Raw genomic sequence first — 21,044 nt, 5'->3', positions numbered from 1 at the left:
AGAGCCATGTTAAGACTGGGAGATAATGAGTCTCTAGGACCTTACTTCCTTTGGGAGCTCAAGCACTTTCATTTCTGAGGGAGCCCTCCCATCTCCATGAGTTCTGCCAAGAACCTGTACCCTCCTTGTGTCTCTAAGACACACCGGTCTAACTTGTGGTACGCCCAGGCAAGAAAGTTGGTTAAAGGAAAGGAAAGCTGAAGAAGGCCAGAATATGGAGGTATGAAACGGAATTTCCCAATTCTTGGTAAAATTTAGAAATTTCCGTAATACCCAAAGGCAGATGCTACGTACCATAAGTCCTATTTTAGCAGCAAAAGCTGAGGGTATGAGGAAATACAACTATATTGTATGGGGGTTTATTTGGCTCCAGGAAGAAAGAGTACATGTTATTCTGCATTCCATATTAGAGCAGAACAATGGGGTCTTTTCGAAAATTTGGCTTTCACTCTGTGATTCAGGGGGCACATGGCAGAGGGAAACACACTGAAATGGAACCACGGATATCTGTGAGCTGTGCTGGGAAGGTTCAGGGTGATTCCGTCGTAAGTCTCAGGTCTTTATTCTGTAAAGAAAAATTACTCAATTGCATCATAAAGATACAGCAGAGTATGTCCAAGTAGAGTTGGGAATAACTTTGTCACTCGTGATGAACCTACTTGGTCCGATATTTTAATATCTTCCCCCATGTCTGTGTACTCAGGTTTGATTTTCCGAGTGGATCATCGGTGGAATCAATAAAATCAGGAATACTCTAAGGCAGTGTTTTGAACTAAATTTCAGTGTCTCTGGATGAACCGGCCATATCACCGTGTGTAGCAAACATGAAGTATCAACAGGCTGTCTGTATGCCTTTTCAACTACATAGAAGTTCGCTACAAATGGCGGCGTGAGGAAAGGTGATTTTGGAATTGGATGCTCTCTCGTCTTTTACGATGCATCTATACTATATTACATTCTAAAACAGTAAAGGATCACTTGCTGACGTAAAGCACAGTAGGCAGGAATAGGAGAAGGGTCAACTGAGAGAAAAAAAAAAGCTTTGTGATGTAATTTTTATTTCTGCAGTTTGGAAAAGAGTTTAACTGTTTTTGTGATGACTCACAAAAATACATAAGGGCATGAAAATTACCCAGGACAACATTCGGGAAACATTTCTGGCGCCTTCACTTACTGAAACCCAGACATAAGCATTCCAGCAAAGACACGGCAACAGCAGGCTTCAGCAAGGAACCGTACAAATGTCCTGGAAAGGGCTTCCCTCTCTGAATGCAGCTTCCTGTCCACAGGATGCTCAAGGCCCAGGCACCTTTATTCTTCCAACTAGAAAGACATACAAAAAGGCCTCAACATGACCTCGGAGGCCCAAACATTTAGCCAAGGCTACTACCAAACAATCTGCTGTCTTCATCCAGGTAAGGGCAGCTTGACGTCTCAAGACACTAAGATGGTGGGTAAATCCAGGGTAGACTGAGATGCAGAAGCTCCAGCAAACGCAGTCCTGTCACTGAAAGACGAATGCAGTACTTATGCCTGCACAAACAGACCCTTCCCTCTGGCCTTGGGCCTAGAACATGATTTTTTGGTAGTTGCTGTTGGGGAAGAGGCCCTTGGGCTTTAACCTGCGAGCAGCCTCCCTTAAATGCTTGGGCTGCAGTGGGGGCTTTTCTCCCCACATCTCACACACGTCCAGGGCCTCTTCCAGCACCTCTCCGACGAAGACCTTGGCTATTCCAGCCATGGCAATGGCCACGTTCTCAGGCTCCGATCCGCCAGTGATAGAATGCATCAGACCTGCAATGCGTGCTTTTGGGAAAGCTGACCGGCGACACACTTCGTAGCGGGCCAGCTGCTCCTCAGACATGGCAGACAGCAGGGTTGCCATCCTCTGAGCCTCCTCCGCATCCACGGTGGGCTTCCTCTCCTTCTTTCCTTTGGTATCTCTTTTCCGTCCTTTGGCTGCAGGAGGAGCTGAGGCTGAGGCTTCACTGTCGCCTTCTGTGAGGTCCGTGACATCCTGACTGCTGAGCTCACCTTCCTGACCCCTGGGTTCTTCCAAGTTCCCATCTAGGTCCTCAGGGAGCCCGTCCTTGTTGCTGCCCTTCATTCCTTGGGGCGTGGCGAACATCTCAGCAGACACAACTGTTTGCCTGCCTGTCTCCATGGGTGAGACTCAGGTCTGCTCCGTGACAGCAGCTGTAGCAGCAGAAGTTACAGCTGGGGTGGTTTGATTATGGATCCGAAGTGAGATTTTGAGAACCATCCTTTTTCTTGTTTTTTTTTTTTTTTTTGATTTACAGATCATGTTTATTAAGCGGCACTCAAAATGTTAAGTCTCATAAACAATAACATTCAGTGATCGACTTCAATCCAACTGTAATCCTTACTTTAAACTAAGGGCAAGAATAATTTTACGCATAGAGCAGATACCCACAAAACCTGGGTATTCCGAACTACAAACATGGTTTCCACAGCCACCTATGGTTTTAGGCAAGGACACATTTCCACGACGAACAAGTACTTACAAATATGTTAATAAAACACTAACGCAAACGCTTACCCTGCCGTCAGCATTTTAAGCAATGCCATTCCTGCTACTGAAAGCATTTATTTTAAGAAGCTTGAATTTGATCCGGGAAAACGTGTTCTCCTAAAACTTTAACAGGATGTTATCAATCCAAAGTGATTTTAAATCAAAAAGCCTTCCAACACAGCATTAAGTATTGTGAAAGCAATGTGAAACTTGCTTTCTGTTTTTTTGTTTGCTTGTTTGTGTGGAGACGGCGTCTCGCTCTGCCGACCAGGCTGGAGGGCAGTGCAGCGATCTCGGCTCACCGCAAGCCCCTCCTCCCGCGTAGACGCCATTCTCCGGCCTCAGCCTCCCGAGTAGCTGGGACTACGGTCACCCGCCACTGCGCCCGGCTAATTTTTTGTATTTTTAGTAGAGACGGGGTTTCACCGTGTTAGCCAGGATGGTCTCGAACTCCTGACTTCGTGATCCGCCCGCCTCGGCCTCCCAAAGTGCTGGGATTACAGGCACGAGCCACCACGCCCGGCCTAGTTCATTCTCTTTAATAATGAACTAGACAGTAAACTAGTTGTTGTCTAAAAACTTCAGAATACATGAAGTACAAGCCTCAGCTGTCAAGTCAGAAATGCCATTTCGATTTCACATATTAAATAGCTACAGTAGGCCAGGCTCGGTGGCTGGCGCCTGCAGTCCCAGCACCGTGGGAGGCCGAGGCAGGCGGATCACGAGGTTCAGAGATCGAAACCATCCTGGCCAACATGGCGAAACCCCGTCACCACCAAAAATACGAAAAGTTAGCCAGGCATGGTGGCAGGCGCCTGCACTTCCCAGGAACCCGAGAGGCCCAGGAAGGAGAATCACCCGAACCCGGGAGGCGGAGCCCGCAGTCAGCCGAGATCACGCCCCTGCACCCCAGCCTGGCGACACAGCGAGACTCCCTCTGAAAAAAAAAAAAAAAAAGAAAAAGAAAAAGAAAAAAGCTACAGTATAGCTCACAAGGTTACAAGGGCGTAAACATACCTAACACGCAAATACGACTTTATCCTTCAGATAGTCAAAAGTCAGAAGGAACGACACGGTTTGCAAGGTACTTTGACTTATGCGTGGTCATTAAAACCCGGTAAGTGATTAAAGTATGGTAATACAAAGGCAGGCAACGACATGCACCAATATCACTCTAAAATCAAAAGCATAAAAAGAAAGGCTGAAAACTCTCTGTTTCTCCATCTTTCATTTACACGGCTAGATATCAGAACCTTACTTTAGAAAATATACAATTATGATATCTGGTTTCCCCAGATGGTAATTTTCAGAATCTACAAAAAGTGTCAAGATGCGTAATTTGCTTCATCGAATGCTTTTCTAGCTCGTTTCAATTCTTCATTCATAGTAAGCAAGTCTTTCACCCTGGCAAACTTCCTTGGGTCCTTTCGAATCAAGAAGATGATATCTTCAACTTGTACTCGACCTTGTCTTCCAATTGACATTGCCTTGTGAGTCATTTCACTGATATACTTTATGACAAGATCTTCAAGAATATCCACTGACTCAGTATAAGGATTCTGGTCATCCCCAAAGCCATACATCATACATCGCAATTCTTTAGAAAAAAGTCTCTTTCTTTTACCCTGTCCACCTTCTGCACCTCCTCCAATTTCTTCATTTCCTTCCTCAAAGGTGGGGTCTTCTTCCTCGTCTGCCATCCCACTGGCCCGCCGACCCACAGCCCAGAAACTTTCAAAGATTTTGGCTGCTATGTTTCTGGCGAGCCATAGATTAGTCACAAGTGGACACAGCTCCCTGCCTCCCCTTCCCACACACAAACACACACACTGCTTTATCTCACTTCCACAATATGGAGAAACCTGTGGATGGAGAGTTTATTAGTTTTAGATGAATGCAGAAGAAATTCTCACCAATTTTGGATATTGAAAACAAACCCCGGCTCACAGCTCAGAAGTTCTACTAGGCCAAGTGACTGCCTCCTGCTCAGAGTCACACGAGGGACCTCCAGGATGGGTCTGTCTGTGGGGTCGTTGCCTTCACCTGAGAAGAATCTGGCGTCGATCTGATTCGAGTTCGTGGCAGAATCCAATTCCTCAGGTATGTGAAACCCAGGCCCACTTGTTTGTTCTGCCAGCTGCCGGGAGGATGCTCTGAGCTCTTACAGGTGTTGCCCAGGTCTGGGCCGTGCAGCTCCCTGGGTCTGCACCTCCAGGGCTGAGGAATCACCCACAGGGGAATGGAATCTCAGGGAGGTTCAGTCCCAAATAAAGAGCACAGACAATTGAATTAGACCCAGCCCTTAACAGCTATTGTTTCAGGGTAATCCTAATCTAATCAGGGCTTTGGGCGGGCTCCTCAATTCGAGGTTCCGTCCGCACCCAAGGGAGGGGCAGAGGCAGGGCTAGGCTCTGGGGAGGGCGGGGCGGGAAATGCCGGGGGCATTTCAGAATTCTGGATTCCTCACAGAATCGCAAAGTTCACATTTCACAACAATAAAGAAAACAATGAGGGTAAAAATGAGACCTTTTATGAAGTTGCACATTAGAAAACTTAAACGTCTGAGAAAAAAATCTCTAACTCATAGGGAAACAAGTGGTTTATCACATACTCTGAAATAGACTGGGCTGGGTGTGGGGAATATGAAAATATGATTTCTATGTTCTGCTGTTGTATTGTATTGTATTGCATATTATTTATTTATTTTCGAGACAGAGTCTCCCTCTGTCCCCCAGACTGGATTGCAGTGGCCTGATGGCAGCTCACTGCAGCCTCTGCCTCCTGGGCCCAAGCAACTCTCCTGACTCAGCCTCCAGAGTAGCTTGGAGCAACTGTGCGCGCCACCACGCCAGGAGAAATTTGTATTCTTTAAAGTAGAGAGGAGGTTTCACCATTGTGGCCAGGCAAAGCCACAGCCTGGCAGGCGCCACGAAGACCCTGGCCACTGCAGCCGCCGGCAAGAGGGCGCCGCCTACAGGAGGGATCAAGAAGCCTCACCGCTACAGGCCTGGCAGTGCGCAAAATCAGAAAGTACCAGAAGTCCACGCAGCTTCACCTCCTCAAGCTGCCCTTCCAGCGCCCGATGCGCAAGATCGGGCAGCACATCATCCGGGACGTGCGCTTCCAGAGGGCGGCCATTGACGCCCTACGGGAGCCCAGTGAGGCTTCCCTGGTGCACCTCTTTGAAGACACCTAGCTGTGTGCCGTCCATAAAAGCCCTGAACTCTTCTACCCTATATATGTGTATTAGCGCTCTGCTTTGTACCCCCTTCCAGAGGAAACACAAATCCATCAATTGATCATTTAAGCCTTTCTAGCTTGGGTACAACTTTTCGCGTAGCTGTACTTGTAAGCTCTGTACTTTATACTTCCAGAGACTAGACCCTAGACAGTATCTGCTTGGAATAGTGGAGCTAGCTGGCTTCAACTTTATTTAGGCACATGCTAATTACTTGTGAGGGCAAAGGCGGGCAGTGAGGTTCTTAAGCTGACCCCGAAATAGTAAACTTTGGAAAATAGTCAAGTACGGTCACTTTATTTGTTAGATATCTTGTCACCACCTTACCAGCACCAGTCAGAGACCACATTTTTCTAGGTAGTCTCCATAGGTACATTATGAGAAAGACTTTACGACTTGTAGTGAAGCTCCAGGAAAAACCTCATTGTCGTAAACGTGTAATACAACCAGCCATGAAAGCAGTCAAAGCTTTCTCCTGAAAAGATAACACTGTCTACAGATTTCTTTCTTGAGAGCTGTGGCTATGTGATATTACATATTGAGAAGATTTCGTATGCGATTATTAAAAAGTCAGGAAACAACAGATGCTGGCAAGGCTGTGAAGATACAGAAACACTTTTACAACGTCTGTGAGAGTGTAAATCAGTTCAACCATTGTGGAAGTCCGTGTGGCGATTCCTCAAGCATCTAGAACCAGAAATACCATTGGACCCAGCTATCTCATTACCGGGTATATAGCCAAAGGGTTATAATTCATCCAATTACAAGGACACATGCACAGATATGCTCACTGCGGCACAGTTTGCAAGAGCAAAGGACCTGGAACCAACCCAAATGCCCATCAGTGATAGACTGGATAAAGAATATGTGTGGTATATACACCCGGGAATACTAGGCAGCATAAAAAAGAATGAGTTCGTCTTCTTTGCAGTGACATGGACGACCCTGGGGACCATCATTCTCAGCAAACTAACACAGGAACGGAAAAGCAAACACCACATCTTCTCACTCAAAAGTGGGAGTTGATCAATGAGAACACATGGACAGAGAAAGTGGAACGTGACTCTCCGTGGCCTGTCACGGGGTGGGGGGCCAGGGAAAGGAGAGCATTAGGACAAACACCCAAGGCATGTGGGGCTTAAAGCCTAGATGGTGGGTGGATTGGTGCAGCAAACCGCTATGGCACATGTATACCTTGGTAAGAAACCTGCACGTTTTGCACTAGTATCCCATAACTTACAGGAAAAAACAAACAAAAAAATGCGTAGGGACACTGAACCCTCTCAACTAATCCAGTTTTCCTCTCTGAGAGAACAACGCTGTGTTCCTGCTCTTGAGCTGACCTCTGAGACCTTGATGTGAACTTGTTTCTGTCTTCAGCAGTTCAGATTTACTCAGACCCCACTCAATGTATTGAGTTCTATGAGGGGCAAGAGAAATGTTCTAAGCTTGTGTGTGGAGTCGCCATCAGCACTGCCCTCTGCTGATGCCTGTCTAGACCGCAGGCTGCTTGGGCCAGGTTCTCTTTTCCTCTAGTGTTCTGAAAGGGCCAGAGCTGCCACATCTGCCAGAATACAGCTTCCAAGACTGCTCCATGCTATGGAAAAGGAATGAGCTGAGAGCCATGTTAAGACTGGGAGATAATGAGTCTCTAGGACCTTACTTCCTTTGGGAGCTCAAGCACTTTCATTTCTGAGGGAGCCCTCCCATCTCCATGAGTTCTGCCAAGAACCTGTACCCTCCTTGTGTCTCTAAGACACACCGGTCTAACTTGTGGTACGCCCAGGCAAGAAAGTTGGTTAAAGGAAAGGAAAGCTGAAGAAGGCCAGAATATGGAGGTATGAAACGGAATTTCCCAATTCTTGGTAAAATTTAGAAATTTCCGTAATACCCAAAGGCAGATGCTACGTACCATAAGTCCTATTTTAGCAGCAAAAGCTGAGGGTATGAGGAAATACAACTATATTGTATGGGGGTTTATTTGGCTCCAGGAAGAAAGAGTACATGTTATTCTGCATTCGATATTAGAGCAGAACAATGGGGTCTTTTCGAAAATTTGGCTTTCACTCTGTGATTCAGGGGGCACATGGCAGAGGGAAACACACTGAAATGGAACCACGGATGTCTGTGAGCTGTGCTGGGAAGGTTCAGGGTGATTCCGTCGTAAGTCTCAGGTCTTTATTCTGTAAAGAAAAATTACTCAATTGCATCATAAAGATACAGCAGAGTATGTCCAAGTAGAGTTGGGAATAACTTTGTCACTCGTGATGAACCTACTTGGTCCGATATTTTAATATCTTCCCCCATGTCTGTGTACTCAGGTTTGATTTTCCGAGTGGATCATCGGTGGAATCAATAAAATCAGGAATACTCTAAGGCAGTGTTTTGAACTAAATTTCAGTGTCTCTGGATGAACCGGCCATATCACCGTGTGTAGCAAACATGAAGTATCAACAGGCTGTCTGTATGCCTTTTCAACTACATAGAAGTTCGCTACAAATGGCGGCGTGAGGAAAGGTGATTTTGGAATTGGATGCTCTCTCGTCTTTTACGATGCATCTATACTATATTACATTCTAAAACAGTAAAGGATCACTTGCTGACGTAAAGCACAGTAGGCAGGAATAGGAGAAGGGTCAACTGAGAGAAAAAAAAAAGCTTTGTGATGTAATTTTTATTTCTGCAGTTTGGAAAAGAGTTTAACTGTTTTTGTGATGACTCACAAAAATACATAAGGGCATGAAAATTACCCAGGACAACATTCGGGAAACATTTCTGGCGCCTTCACTTACTGAAACCCAGACATAAGCATTCCAGCAAAGACACGGCAACAGCAGGCTTCAGCAAGGAACCGTACAAATGTCCTGGAAAGGGCTTCCCTCTCTGAATGCAGCTTCCTGTCCACAGGATGCTCAAGGCCCAGGCACCTTTATTCTTCCAACTAGAAAGACATACAAAAAGGCCTCAACATGACCTCGGAGGCCCAAACATTTAGCCAAGGCTACTACCAAACAATCTGCTGTCTTCATCCAGGTAAGGGCAGCTTGACGTCTCAAGACACTAAGATGGTGGGTAAATCCAGGGTAGACTGAGATGCAGAAGCTCCAGCAAACGCAGTCCTGTCACTGAAAGACGAATGCAGTACTTATGCCTGCACAAACAGACCCTTCCCTCTGGCCTTGGGCCTAGAACATGATTTTTTGGTAGTTGCTGTTGGGGAAGAGGCCCTTGGGCTTTAACCTGCGAGCAGCCTCCCTTAAATGCTTGGGCTGCAGTGGGGGCTTTTCTCCCCACATCTCACACACGTCCAGGGCCTCTTCCAGCACCTCTCCGACGAAGACCTTGGCTATTCCAGCCATGGCAATGGCCACGTTCTCAGGCTCCGATCCGCCAGTGATAGAATGCATCAGACCTGCAATGCGTGCTTTTGGGAAAGCTGACCGGCGACACACTTCGTAGCGGGCCAGCTGCTCCTCAGACATGGCAGACAGCAGGGTTGCCATCCTCTGAGCCTCCTCCGCATCCACGGTGGGCTTCCTCTCCTTCTTTCCTTTGGTATCTCTTTTCCGTCCTTTGGCTGCAGGAGGAGCTGAGGCTGAGGCTTCACTGTCGCCTTCTGTGAGGTCCGTGACATCCTGACTGCTGAGCTCACCTTCCTGACCCCTGGGTTCTTCCAAGTTCCCATCTAGGTCCTCAGGGAGCCCGTCCTTGTTGCTGCCCTTCAGACCTTGGGGCGTGGCGAACATCTCAGCAGACACAACTGTTTGCCTGCCTGTCTCCATGGGTGAGACTCAGGTCTGCTCCGTGACAGCAGCTGTAGCAGCAGAAGTTACAGCTGGGGTGGTTTGATTATGGATCCGAAGTGAGATTTTGAGAACCATCCTTTTTCTTGTTTTTTTTTTTTTTTTTGATTTACAGATCATGTTTATTAAGCGGCACTCAAAATGTTAAGTCTCATAAACAATAACATTCAGTGATCGACTTCAATCCAACTGTAATCCTTACTTTAAACTAAGGGCAAGAATAATTTTACGCATAGAGCAAATACCCACAAAACCTGGGTATTCCGAACTACAAACATGGTTTCCACAGCCACCTATGGTTTTAGGCAAGGACACATTTCCACGACGAACAAGTACTTACAAATATGTTAATAAAACACTAACGCAAACGCTTACCCTGCCGTCAGCATTTTAAGCAATGCCATTCCTGCTACTGAAAGCATTTATTTTAAGAAGCTTGAATTTGATCCGGGAAAACGTGTTCTCCTAAAACTTTAACAGGATGTTATCAATCCAAAGTGATTTTAAATCAAAAAGCCTTCCAACACAGCATTAAGTATTGTGAAAGCAATGTGAAACTTGCTTTCTGTTTTTTTGTTTGCTTGTTTGTGTGGAGACGGCGTCTCGCTCTGCCGACCAGGCTGGAGGGCAGTGCAGCGATCTCGGCTCACCGCAAGCCCCTCCTCCCGCGTAGACGCCATTCTCCGGCCTCAGCCTCCCGAGTAGCTGGGACTACGGTCACCCGCCACTGCGCCCGGCTAATTTTTTGTATTTTTAGTAGAGACGGGGTTTCACCGTGTTAGCCAGGATGGTCTCGAACTCCTGACTTCGTGATCCGCCCGCCTCGGCCTCCCAAAGTGCTGGGATTACAGGCACGAGCCACCACGCCCGGCCTAGTTCATTCTCTTTAATAATGAACTAGACAGTAAACTAGTTGTTGTCTAAAAACTTCAGAATACATGAAGTACAAGCCTCAGCTGTCAAGTCAGAAATGCCATTTCGATTTCACATATTAAATAGCTACAGTAGGCCAGGCTCGGTGGCTGGCGCCTGCAGTCCCAGCACCGTGGGAGGCCGAGGCAGGCGGATCACGAGGTTCAGAGATCGAAACCATCCTGGCCAACATGGCGAAACCCCGTCACCACCAAAAATACGAAAAGTTAGCCAGGCATGGTGGCAGGCGCCTGCACTTCCCAGGAACCCGAGAGGCCCAGGAAGGAGAATCACCCGAACCCGGGAGGCGGAGCCCGCAGTCAGCCGAGATCACGCCCCTGCACCCCAGCCTGGCGACACAGCGAGACTCCCTCTGAAAAAAAAAAAAAAAAAGAAAAAGAAAAAGAAAAAAGCTACAGTATAGCTCACAAGGTTACAAGGGCGTAAACATACCTAACACGCAAATACGACTTTATCCTTCAGATAGTCAAAAGTCAGAAGGAACGACACGGTTTGCAAGGTACTTTGACTTATGCGTGGTCATTAAAACCCGGTAAGTGATTAAAGTATGGTAATACAAAGGCAGGCAACGACATGCACCAATATCACTCTAAAATCAAAAGCATAAAAAGAAAGGCTGAAAACTCTCTGTTTCTCCATCTTTCATTTACACGGCTAGATATCAGAACCTTACTTTAGAAAATATACAATTATGATATCTGGTTTCCCCAGATGGTAATTTTCAGAATCTACAAAAAGTGTCAAGATGCGTAATTTGCTTCATCGAATGCTTTTCTAGCTCGTTTCAATTCTTCATTCATAGTAAGCAAGTCTTTCACCCTGGCAAACTTCCTTGGGTCCTTTCGAATCAAGAAGATGATATCTTCAACTTGTACTCGACCTTGTCTTCCAATTGACATTGCCTTGTGAGTCATTTCAGTGATATACTTTATGACAAGATCTTCAAGAATATCCACTGACTCAGTATAAGGATTCTGGTCATCCCCAAAGCCATACATCATACATCGCAATTCTTTAGAAAAAAGTCTCTTTCTTTTACCCTGTCCACCTTCTGCACCTCCTCCAATTTCTTCATTTCCTTCCTCAAAGGTGGGGTCTTCTTCCTCGTCTGCCATCCCACTGGCCCGCCGACCCACAGCCCAGAAACTTTCAAAGATTTTGGCTGCTATGTTTCTGGCGAGCCATAGATTAGTCACAAGTGGACACAGCTCCCTGCCTCCCCTTCCCACACACAAACACACACACTGCTTTATCTCACTTCCACAATATGGAGAAACCTGTGGATGGAGAGTTTATTAGTTTTAGATGAATGCAGAAGAAATTCTCACCAATTTTGGATATTGAAAACAAACCCCGGCTCACAGCTCAGAAGTTCTACTAGGCCAAGTGACTGCCTCCTGCTCAGAGTCACACGAGGGACCTCCAGGATGGGTCTGTCTGTGGGGTCGTTGCCTTCACCTGAGAAGAATCTGGCGTCGATCTGATTCGAGTTCGTGGCAGAATCCAATTCCTCAGGTATGTGAAACCCAGGCCCACTTGTTTGTTCTGCCAGCTGCCGGGAGGATGCTCTGAGCTCTTACAGGTGTTGCCCAGGTCTGGGCCGTGCAGCTCCCTGGGTCTGCACCTCCAGGGCTGAGGAATCACCCACAGGGGAATGGAATCTCAGGGAGGTTCAGTCCCAAATAAAGAGCACAGACGATTGAATTAGACCCAGCCCTTAACAGCTATTGTTTCAGGGTAATCCTAATCTAATCAGGGCTTTGGGCGGGCTCCTCAATTCGAGGTTCCGTCCGCACCCAAGGGAGGGGCAGAGGCAGGGCTAGGCTCTGGGGAGGGCGGGGCGGGAAATGCCGGGGGCATTTCAGAATTCTGGATTCCTCACAGAATCGCAAAGTTCACATTTCACAACAATAAAGAAAACAATGAGGGTAAAAATGAGACCTTTTATGAAGTTGCACATTAGAAAACTTAAACGTCTGAGAAAAAAATCTCTAACTCATAGGGAAACAAGTGGTTTATCACATACTCTGAAATAGACTGGGCTGGGTGTGGGGAATATGAAAATATGATTTCTATGTTCTGCTGTTGTATTGTATTGTATTGCATATTATTTATTTATTTTCGAGACAGAGTCTCCCTCTGTCCCCCAGACTGGATTGCAGTGGCCTGATGGCAGCTCACTGCAGCCTCTGCCTCCTGGGCCCAAGCAACTCTCCTGACTCAGCCTCCAGAGTAGCTTGGAGCAACTGTGCGCGCCACCACGCCAGGAGAAATTTGTATTCTTTAAAGTAGAGAGGAGGTTTCACCATTGTGGCCAGGCAAAGCCACAGCCTGGCAGGCGCCACGAAGACCCTGGCCACTGCAGCCGCCGGCAAGAGGGCGCCGCCTACAGGAGGGATCAAGAAGCCTCACCGCTACAGGCCTGGCAGTGCGCAAAATCAGAAAGTACCAGAAGTCCACGCAGCTTCACCTCCTCAAGCTGCCCTTCCAGCGCCCGATGCGCAAGATCGGGCAGCACATCATCCGGGACGTGCGCTTCCAGAGGGCGGCCATTGACGCCCTACGGGAGCCCAGTGAGGCTTCCCTGGTGCACCTCTTTGAAGACACCTAGCTGTGTGCCGTCCATAAAAGCCCTGAACTCTTCTACCCTATATATGTGTATTAGCGCTCTGCTTTGTACCCCCTTCCAGAGGAAACACAAATCCATCAATTGATCATTTAAGCCTTTCTAGCTTGGGTACAACTTTTCGCGTAGCTGTACTTGTAAGCTCTGTACTTTATACTTCCAGAGACTAGACCCTAGACAGTATCTGCTTGGAATAGTGGAGCTAGCTGGCTTCAACTTTATTTAGGCACATGCTAATTACTTGTGAGGGCAAAGGCGGGCAGTGAGGTTCTTAAGCTGACCCCGAAATAGTAAACTTTGGAAAATAGTCAAGTACGGTCACTTTATTTGTTAGATATCTTGTCACCACCTTACCAGCACCAGTCAGAGACCACATTTTTCTAGGTAGTCTCCATAGGTACATTATGAGAAAGACTTTACGACTTGTAGTGAAGCTCCAGGAAAAACCTCATTGTCGTAAACGTGTAATACAACCAGCCATGAAAGCAGTCAAAGCTTTCTCCTGAAAAGATAACACTGTCTACAGATTTCTTTCTTGAGAGCTGTGGCTATGTGATATTACATATTGAGAAGATTTCGTATGCGATTATTAAAAAGTCAGGAAACAACAGATGCTGGCAAGGCTGTGAAGATACAGAAACACTTTTACAACGTCTGTGAGAGTGTAAATCAGTTCAACCATTGTGGAAGTCCGTGTGGCGATTCCTCAAGCATCTAGAACCAGAAATACCATTGGACCCAGCTATCTCATTACCGGGTATATAGCCAAAGGGTTATAATTCATCCAATTACAAGGACACATGCACAGATATGCTCACTGCGGCACAGTTTGCAAGAGCAAAGGACCTGGAACCAACCCAAATGCCCATCAGTGATAGACTGGATAAAGAATATGTGTGGTATATACACCCGGGAATACTAGGCAGCATAAAAAAGAATGAGTTCGTCTTCTTTGCGGTGACATGGACGACCCTGGGGACCATCATTCTCAGCAAACTAACACAGGAACGGAAAAGCAAACACCACATCTTCTCACTCAAAAGTGGGAGTTGATCAATGAGAACACATGGACAGAGAAAGTGGAACGTGACTCTCCGTGGCCTGTCACGGGGTGGGGGGCCAGGGAAAGGAGAGCATTAGGACAAACACCCAAGGCATGTGGGGCTTAAAGCCTAGATGGTGGGTGGATTGGTGCAGCAAACCGCTATGGCACATGTATACCTTGGTAAGAAACCTGCACGTTTTGCACTAGTATCCCATAACTTACAGGAAAAAACAAACAAAAAAATGCGTAGGGACACTGAACCCTCTCAACTAATCCAGTTTTCCTCTCTGAGAGAACAACGCTGTGTTCCTGCTCTTGAGCTGACCTCTGAGACCTTGATGTGAACTTGTTTCTGTCTTCAGCAGTTCAGATTTACTCAGACCCCACTCAATGTATTGAGTTCTATGAGGGGCAAGAGAAATGTTCTAAGCTTGTGTGTGGAGTCGCCATCAGCACTGCCCTCTGCTGATGCCTGTCTAGACCGCAGGCTGCTTGGGCCAGGTTCTCTTTTCCTCTAGTGTTCTGAAAGGGCCAGAGCTGCCACATCTGCCAGAATACAGCTTCCAAGACTGCTCCATGCTATGGAAAAGGAATGAGCTGAGAGCCATGTTAAGACTGGGAGATAATGAGTCTCTAGGACCTTACTTCCTTTGGGAGCTCAAGCACTTTCATTTCTGAGGGAGCCCTCCCATCTCCATGAGTTCTGCCAAGAACCTGTACCCTCCTTGTGTCTCTAAGACACACCGGTCTAACTTGTGGTACGCCCAGGCAAGAAAGTTGGTTAAAGGAAAGGAAAGCTGAAGAAGGCCAGAATATGGAGGTATGAAACGGAATTTCCCAATTCTTGGTAAAATTTAGAAATTTCCGTAATACCCAAAGGCAGATGCTACGTACCATAAGTCCTATTTTAGCAGCAAAAGCTGAGGGTATGAGGAAATACAACTATATTGTATGGGGGTTTATTTGGCTCCAGGAAGAAAGAGTACATGTTATTCTGCATTCGATATTAGAGCAGAACAATGGGGTCTTTTCGAAAATTTGGCTTTCACTCTGTGATTCAGGGGGCACATGGCAGAGGGAAACACACTGAAATGGAACCACGGATATCTGTGAGCTGTGCTGGGAAGGTTCAGGGTGATTCCGTCGTAAGTCTCAGGTCTTTATTCTGTAAAGAAAAATTACTCAATTGCATCATAAAGATACAGCAGAGTATGTCCAAGTAGAGTTGGGAATAACTTTGTCACTCGTGATGAACCTACTTGGTCCGATATTTTAATATCTTCCCCCATGTCTGTGTACTCAGGTTTGATTTTCCGAGTGGATCATCGGTGGAATCAATAAAATCAGGAATACTCTAAGGCAGTGTTTTGAACTAAATTTCAGTGTCTCTGGATGAACCGGCCATATCACCGTGTGTAGCAAACATGAAGTATCAACAGGCTGTCTGTATGCCTTTTCAACTACATAGAAGTTCGCTACAAATGGCGGCGTGAGGAAAGGTGATTTTGGAATTGGATGCTCTCTCGTCTTTTACGATGCATCTATACTATATTACATTCTAAAACAGTAAAGGATCACTTGCTGACGTAAAGCACAGTAGGCAGGAATAGGAGAAGGGTCAACTGAGAGAAAAAAAAAAGCTTTGTGATGTAATTTTTATTTCTGCAGTTTGGAAAAGAGTTTAACTGTTTTTGTGATGACTCACAAAAATACATAAGGGCATGAAAATTACCCAGGACAACATTCGGGAAACATTTCTGGCGCCTTCACTTACTGAAACCCAGACATAAGCATTCCAGCAAAGACACGGCAACAGCAGGCTTCAGCAAGGAACCGTACAAATGTCCTGGAAAGGGCTTCCCTCTCTGAATGCAGCTTCCTGTCCACAGGATGCTCAAGGCCCAGGCACCTTTATTCTTCCAACTAGAAAGACATACAAAAAGGCCTCAACATGACCTCGGAGGCCCAAACATTTAGCCAAGGCTACTACCAAACAATCTGCTGTCTTCATCCAGGTAAGGGCAGCTTGACGTCTCAAGACACTAAGATGGTGGGTAAATCCAGGGTAGACTGAGATGCAGAAGCTCCAGCAAACGCAGTCCTGTCACTGAAAGACGAATGCAGTACTTATGCCTGCACAAACAGACCCTTCCCTCTGGCCTTGGGCCTAGAACATGATTTTTTGGTAGTTGCTGTTGGGGAAGAGGCCCTTGGGCTTTAACCTGCGAGCAGCCTCCCTTAAATGCTTGGGCTGCAGTGGGGGCTTTTCTCCCCACATCTCACACACGTCCAGGGCCTCTTCCAGCACCTCTCCGACGAAGACCTTGGCTATTCCAGCCATGGCAATGGCCACGTTCTCAGGCTCCGATCCGCCAGTGATAGAATGCATCAGACCTGCAATGCGTGCTTTTGGGAAAGCTGACCGGCGACACACTTCGTAGCGGGCCAGCTGCTCCTCAGACATGGCAGACAGCAGGGTTGCCATCCTCTGAGCCTCCTCCGCATCCACGGTGGGCTTCCTCTCCTTCTTTCCTTTGGTATCTCTTTTCCGTCCTTTGGCTGCAGGAGGAGCTGAGGCTGAGGCTTCACTGTCGCCTTCTGTGAGGTCCGTGACATCCTGACTGCTGAGCTCACCTTCCTGACCCCTGGGTTCTTCCAAGTTCCCATCTAGGTCCTCAGGGAGCCCGTCCTTGTTGCTGCCCTTCAGACCTTGGGGCGTGGCGAACATCTCAGCAGACACAACTGTTTGCCTGCCTGTCTCCATGGGTGAGACTCAGGTCTGCTCCGTGACAGCAGCTGTAGCAGCAGAAGTTACAGCTGGGGTGGTTTGATTATGGATCCGAAGTGAGATTTTGAGAACCATCCTTTTTCTTGTTTTTTTTTTTTTTTTTGATTTACAGATCATGTTTATTAAGCGGCACTCAAAATGTTAAGTCTCATAAACAATAACATTCAGTGATCGACTTCAATCCAACTGTAATCCTTACTTTAAACTAAGGGCAAGAATAATTTTACGCATAGAGCAGATACCCACAAAACCTGGGTATTCCGAACTACAAACATGGTTTCCACAGCCACCTATGGTTTTAGGCAAGGACACATTTCCACGACGAACAAGTACTTACAAATATGTTAATAAAACACTAACGCAAACGCTTACCCTGCCGTCAGCATTTTAAGCAATGCCATTCCTGCTACTGAAAGCATTTATTTTAAGAAGCTTGAATTTGATCCGGGAAAACGTGTTCTCCTAAAACTTTAACAGGATGTTATCAATCCAAAGTGATTTTAAATCAAAAAGCCTTCCAACACAGCATTAAGTATTGTGAAAGCAATGTGAAACTTGCTTTCTGTTTTTTTGTTTGCTTGTTTGTGTGGAGACGGCGTCTCGCTCTGCCGACCAGGCTGGAGGGCAGTGCAGCGATCTCGGCTCACCGCAAGCCCCTCCTCCCGCGTAGACGCCATTCTCCGGCCTCAGCCTCCCGAGTAGCTGGGACTACGGTCACCCGCCACTGCGCCCGGCTAATTTTTTGTATTTTTAGTAGAGACGGGGTTTCACCGTGTTAGCCAGGATGGTCTCGAACTCCTGACTTCGTGATCCGCCCGCCTCGGCCTCCCAAAGTGCTGGGATTACAGGCACGAGCCACCACGCCCGGCCTAGTTCATTCTCTTTAATAATGAACTAGACAGTAAACTAGTTGTTGTCTAAAAACTTCAGAATACATGAAGTACAAGCCTCAGCTGTCAAGTCAGAAATGCCATTTCGATTTCACATATTAAATAGCTACAGTAGGCCAGGCTCGGTGGCTGGCGCCTGCAGTCCCAGCACCGTGGGAGGCCGAGGCAGGCGGATCACGAGGTTCAGAGATCGAAACCATCCTGGCCAACATGGCGAAACCCCGTCACCACCAAAAATACGAAAAGTTAGCCAGGCATGGTGGCAGGCGCCTGCACTTCCCAGGAACCCGAGAGGCCCAGGAAGGAGAATCACCCGAACCCGGGAGGCGGAGCCCGCAGTCAGCCGAGATCACGCCCCTGCACCCCAGCCTGGCGACACAGCGAGACTCCCTCTGAAAAAAAAAAAAAAAAAGAAAAAGAAAAAGAAAAAAGCTACAGTATAGCTCACAAGGTTACAAGGGCGTAAACATACCTAACACGCAAATACGACTTTATCCTTCAGATAGTCAAAAGTCAGAAGGAACGACACGGTTTGCAAGGTACTTTGACTTATGCGTGGTCATTAAAACCCGGTAAGTGATTAAAGTATGGTAATACAAAGGCAGGCAACGACATGCACCAATATCACTCTAAAATCAAAAGCATAAAAAGAAAGGCTGAAAACTCTCTGTTTCTCCATCTTTCATTTACACGGCTAGATATCAGAACCTTACTTTAGAAAATATACAATTATGATATCTGGTTTCCCCAGATGGTAATTTTCAGAATCTACAAAAAGTGTCAAGATGCGTAATTTGCTTCATCGAATGCTTTTCTAGCTCGTTTCAATTCTTCATTCATAGTAAGCAAGTCTTTCACCCTGGCAAACTTCCTTGGGTCCTTTCGAATCAAGAAGATGATATCTTCAACTTGTACTCGACCTTGTCTTCCAATTGACATTGCCTTGTGAGTCATTTCAGTGATATACTTTATGACAAGATCTTCAAGAATATCCACTGACTCAGTATAAGGATTCTGGTCATCCCCAAAGCCATACATCATACATCGCAATTCTTTAGAAAAAAGTCTCTTTCTTTTACCCTGTCCACCTTCTGCACCTCCTCCAATTTCTTCATTTCCTTCCTCAAAGGTGGGGTCTTCTTCCTCGTCTGCCATCCCACTGGCCCGCCGACCCACAGCCCAGAAACTTTCAAAGATTTTGGCTGCTATGTTTCTGGCGAGCCATAGATTAGTCACAAGTGGACACAGCTCCCTGCCTCCCCTTCCCACACACAAACACACACACTGCTTTATCTCACTTCCACAATATGGAGAAACCTGTGGATGGAGAGTTTATTAGTTTTAGATGAATGCAGAAGAAATTCTCACCAATTTTGGATATTGAAAACAAACCCCGGCTCACAGCTCAGAAGTTCTACTAGGCCAAGTGACTGCCTCCTGCTCAGAGTCACACGAGGGACCTCCAGGATGGGTCTGTCTGTGGGGTCGTTGCCTTCACCTGAGAAGAATCTGGCGTCGATCTGATTCGAGTTCGTGGCAGAATCCAATTCCTCAGGTATGTGAAACCCAGGCCCACTTGTTTGTTCTGCCAGCTGCCGGGAGGATGCTCTGAGCTCTTACAGGTGTTGCCCAGGTCTGGGCCGTGCAGCTCCCTGGGTCTGCACCTCCAGGGCTGAGGAATCACCCACAGGGGAATGGAATCTCAGGGAGGTTCAGTCCCAAATAAAGAGCACAGACGATTGAATTAGACCCAGCCCTTAACAGCTATTGTTTCAGGGTAATCCTAATCTAATCAGGGCTTTGGGCGGGCTCCTCAATTCGAGGTTCCGTCCGCACCCAAGGGAGGGGCAGAGGCAGGGCTAGGCTCTGGGGAGGGCGGGGCGGGAAATGCCGGGGGCATTTCAGAATTCTGGATTCCTCACAGAATCGCAAAGTTCACATTTCACAACAATAAAGAAAACAATGAGGGTAAAAATGAGACCTTTTATGAAGTTGCACATTAGAAAACTTAAACGTCTGAGAAAAAAATCTCTAACTCATAGGGAAACAAGTGGTTTATCACATACTCTGAAATAGACTGGGCTGGGTGTGGGGAATATGAAAATATGATTTCTATGTTCTGCTGTTGTATTGTATTGTATTGCATATTATTTATTTATTTTCGAGACAGAGTCTCCCTCTGTCCCCCAGACTGGATTGCAGTGGCCTGATGGCAGCTCACTGCAGCCTCTGCCTCCTGGGCCCAAGCAACTCTCCTGACTCAGCCTCCAGAGTAGCTTGGAGCAACTGTGCGCGCCACCACGCCAGGAGAAATTTGTATTCTTTAAAGTAGAGAGGAGGTTTCACCATTGTGGCCAGGCAAAGCCACAGCCTGGCAGGCGCCACGAAGACCCTGGCCACTGCAGCCGCCGGCAAGAGGGCGCCGCCTACAGGAGGGATCAAGAAGCCTCACCGCTACAGGCCTGGCAGTGCGCAAAATCAGAAAGTACCAGAAGTCCACGCAGCTTCACCTCCTCAAGCTGCCCTTCCAGCGCCCGATGCGCAAGATCGGGCAGCCCATCATCCGGGACGTGCGCTTCCAGAGGGCGGCCATTGACGCCCTACGGGAGCCCAGTGAGGCTTCCCTGGTGCACCTCTTTGAAGACACCTAGCTGTGTGCCGTCCATAAAAGCCCTGAACTCTTCTACCCTATATATGTGTATTAGCGCTCTGCTTTGTACCCCCTTCCAGAGGAAACACAAATCCATCAATTGATCATTTAAGCCTTTCTAGCTTGGGTACAACTTTTCGCGTAGCTGTACTTGTAAGCTCTGTACTTTATACTTCCAGAGACTAGACCCTAGACAGTATCTGCTTGGAATAGTGGAGCTAGCTGGCTTCAACTTTATTTAGGCACATGCTAATTACTTGTGAGGGCAAAGGCGGGCAGTGAGGTTCTTAAGCTGACCCCGAAATAGTAAACTTTGGAAAATAGTCAAGTACGGTCACTTTATTTGTTAGATATCTTGTCACCACCTTACCAGCACCAGTCAGAGACCACATTTTTCTAGGTAGTCTCCATAGGTACATTATGAGAAAGACTTTACGACTTGTAGTGAAGCTCCAGGAAAAACCTCATTGTCGTAAACGTGTAATACAACCAGCCATGAAAGCAGTCAAAGCTTTCTCCTGAAAAGATAACACTGTCT

General features: G+C 46.9%; 4 protein-coding genes across 4 annotated transcripts; all 4 read right to left on the bottom strand.

Annotated features, from left to right (window-relative positions):
• Positions 1-8,956: 8,956 nt before the first annotated feature.
• Positions 8,957-9,553, bottom strand: LOC129470452 (TATA-box binding protein associated factor 11 like protein 2-like). The gene has a single exon (XM_055258291.2). The coding sequence runs from the start codon at positions 9,551-9,553 to the stop codon at positions 8,957-8,959; it is 597 nt and encodes a 198-aa protein (XP_055114266.1).
• A 1,694-nt stretch (positions 9,554-11,247) lies between these two features.
• On the bottom strand, positions 11,248-11,622 carry LOC134735322 (transcription initiation factor TFIID subunit 13-like). The gene has a single exon (XM_063629789.1). The coding sequence runs from the start codon at positions 11,620-11,622 to the stop codon at positions 11,248-11,250; it is 375 nt and encodes a 124-aa protein (XP_063485859.1).
• A 4,723-nt stretch (positions 11,623-16,345) lies between these two features.
• On the bottom strand, positions 16,346-16,942 carry LOC134735321 (TATA-box binding protein associated factor 11 like protein 2-like). Its single transcript, XM_063629788.1, has one exon. The coding sequence runs from the start codon at positions 16,940-16,942 to the stop codon at positions 16,346-16,348; it is 597 nt and encodes a 198-aa protein (XP_063485858.1).
• Positions 16,943-18,636: 1,694 nt separating this feature from the next.
• Positions 18,637-19,011, bottom strand: LOC134735320 (transcription initiation factor TFIID subunit 13-like). The gene has a single exon (XM_063629787.1). The coding sequence runs from the start codon at positions 19,009-19,011 to the stop codon at positions 18,637-18,639; it is 375 nt and encodes a 124-aa protein (XP_063485857.1).
• Positions 19,012-21,044: the final 2,033 nt, after the last annotated feature.

This window comes from Symphalangus syndactylus, chromosome 20 (genome assembly GCF_028878055.3).
Source record: "Symphalangus syndactylus isolate Jambi chromosome 20, NHGRI_mSymSyn1-v2.1_pri, whole genome shotgun sequence".
Classification (NCBI taxonomy): domain Eukaryota; kingdom Metazoa; phylum Chordata; class Mammalia; order Primates; family Hylobatidae; genus Symphalangus; species Symphalangus syndactylus.
The sequence above is the reverse complement of the archived record's forward strand: the minus strand, read 5'-3'. Positions and strand labels throughout refer to the sequence as shown.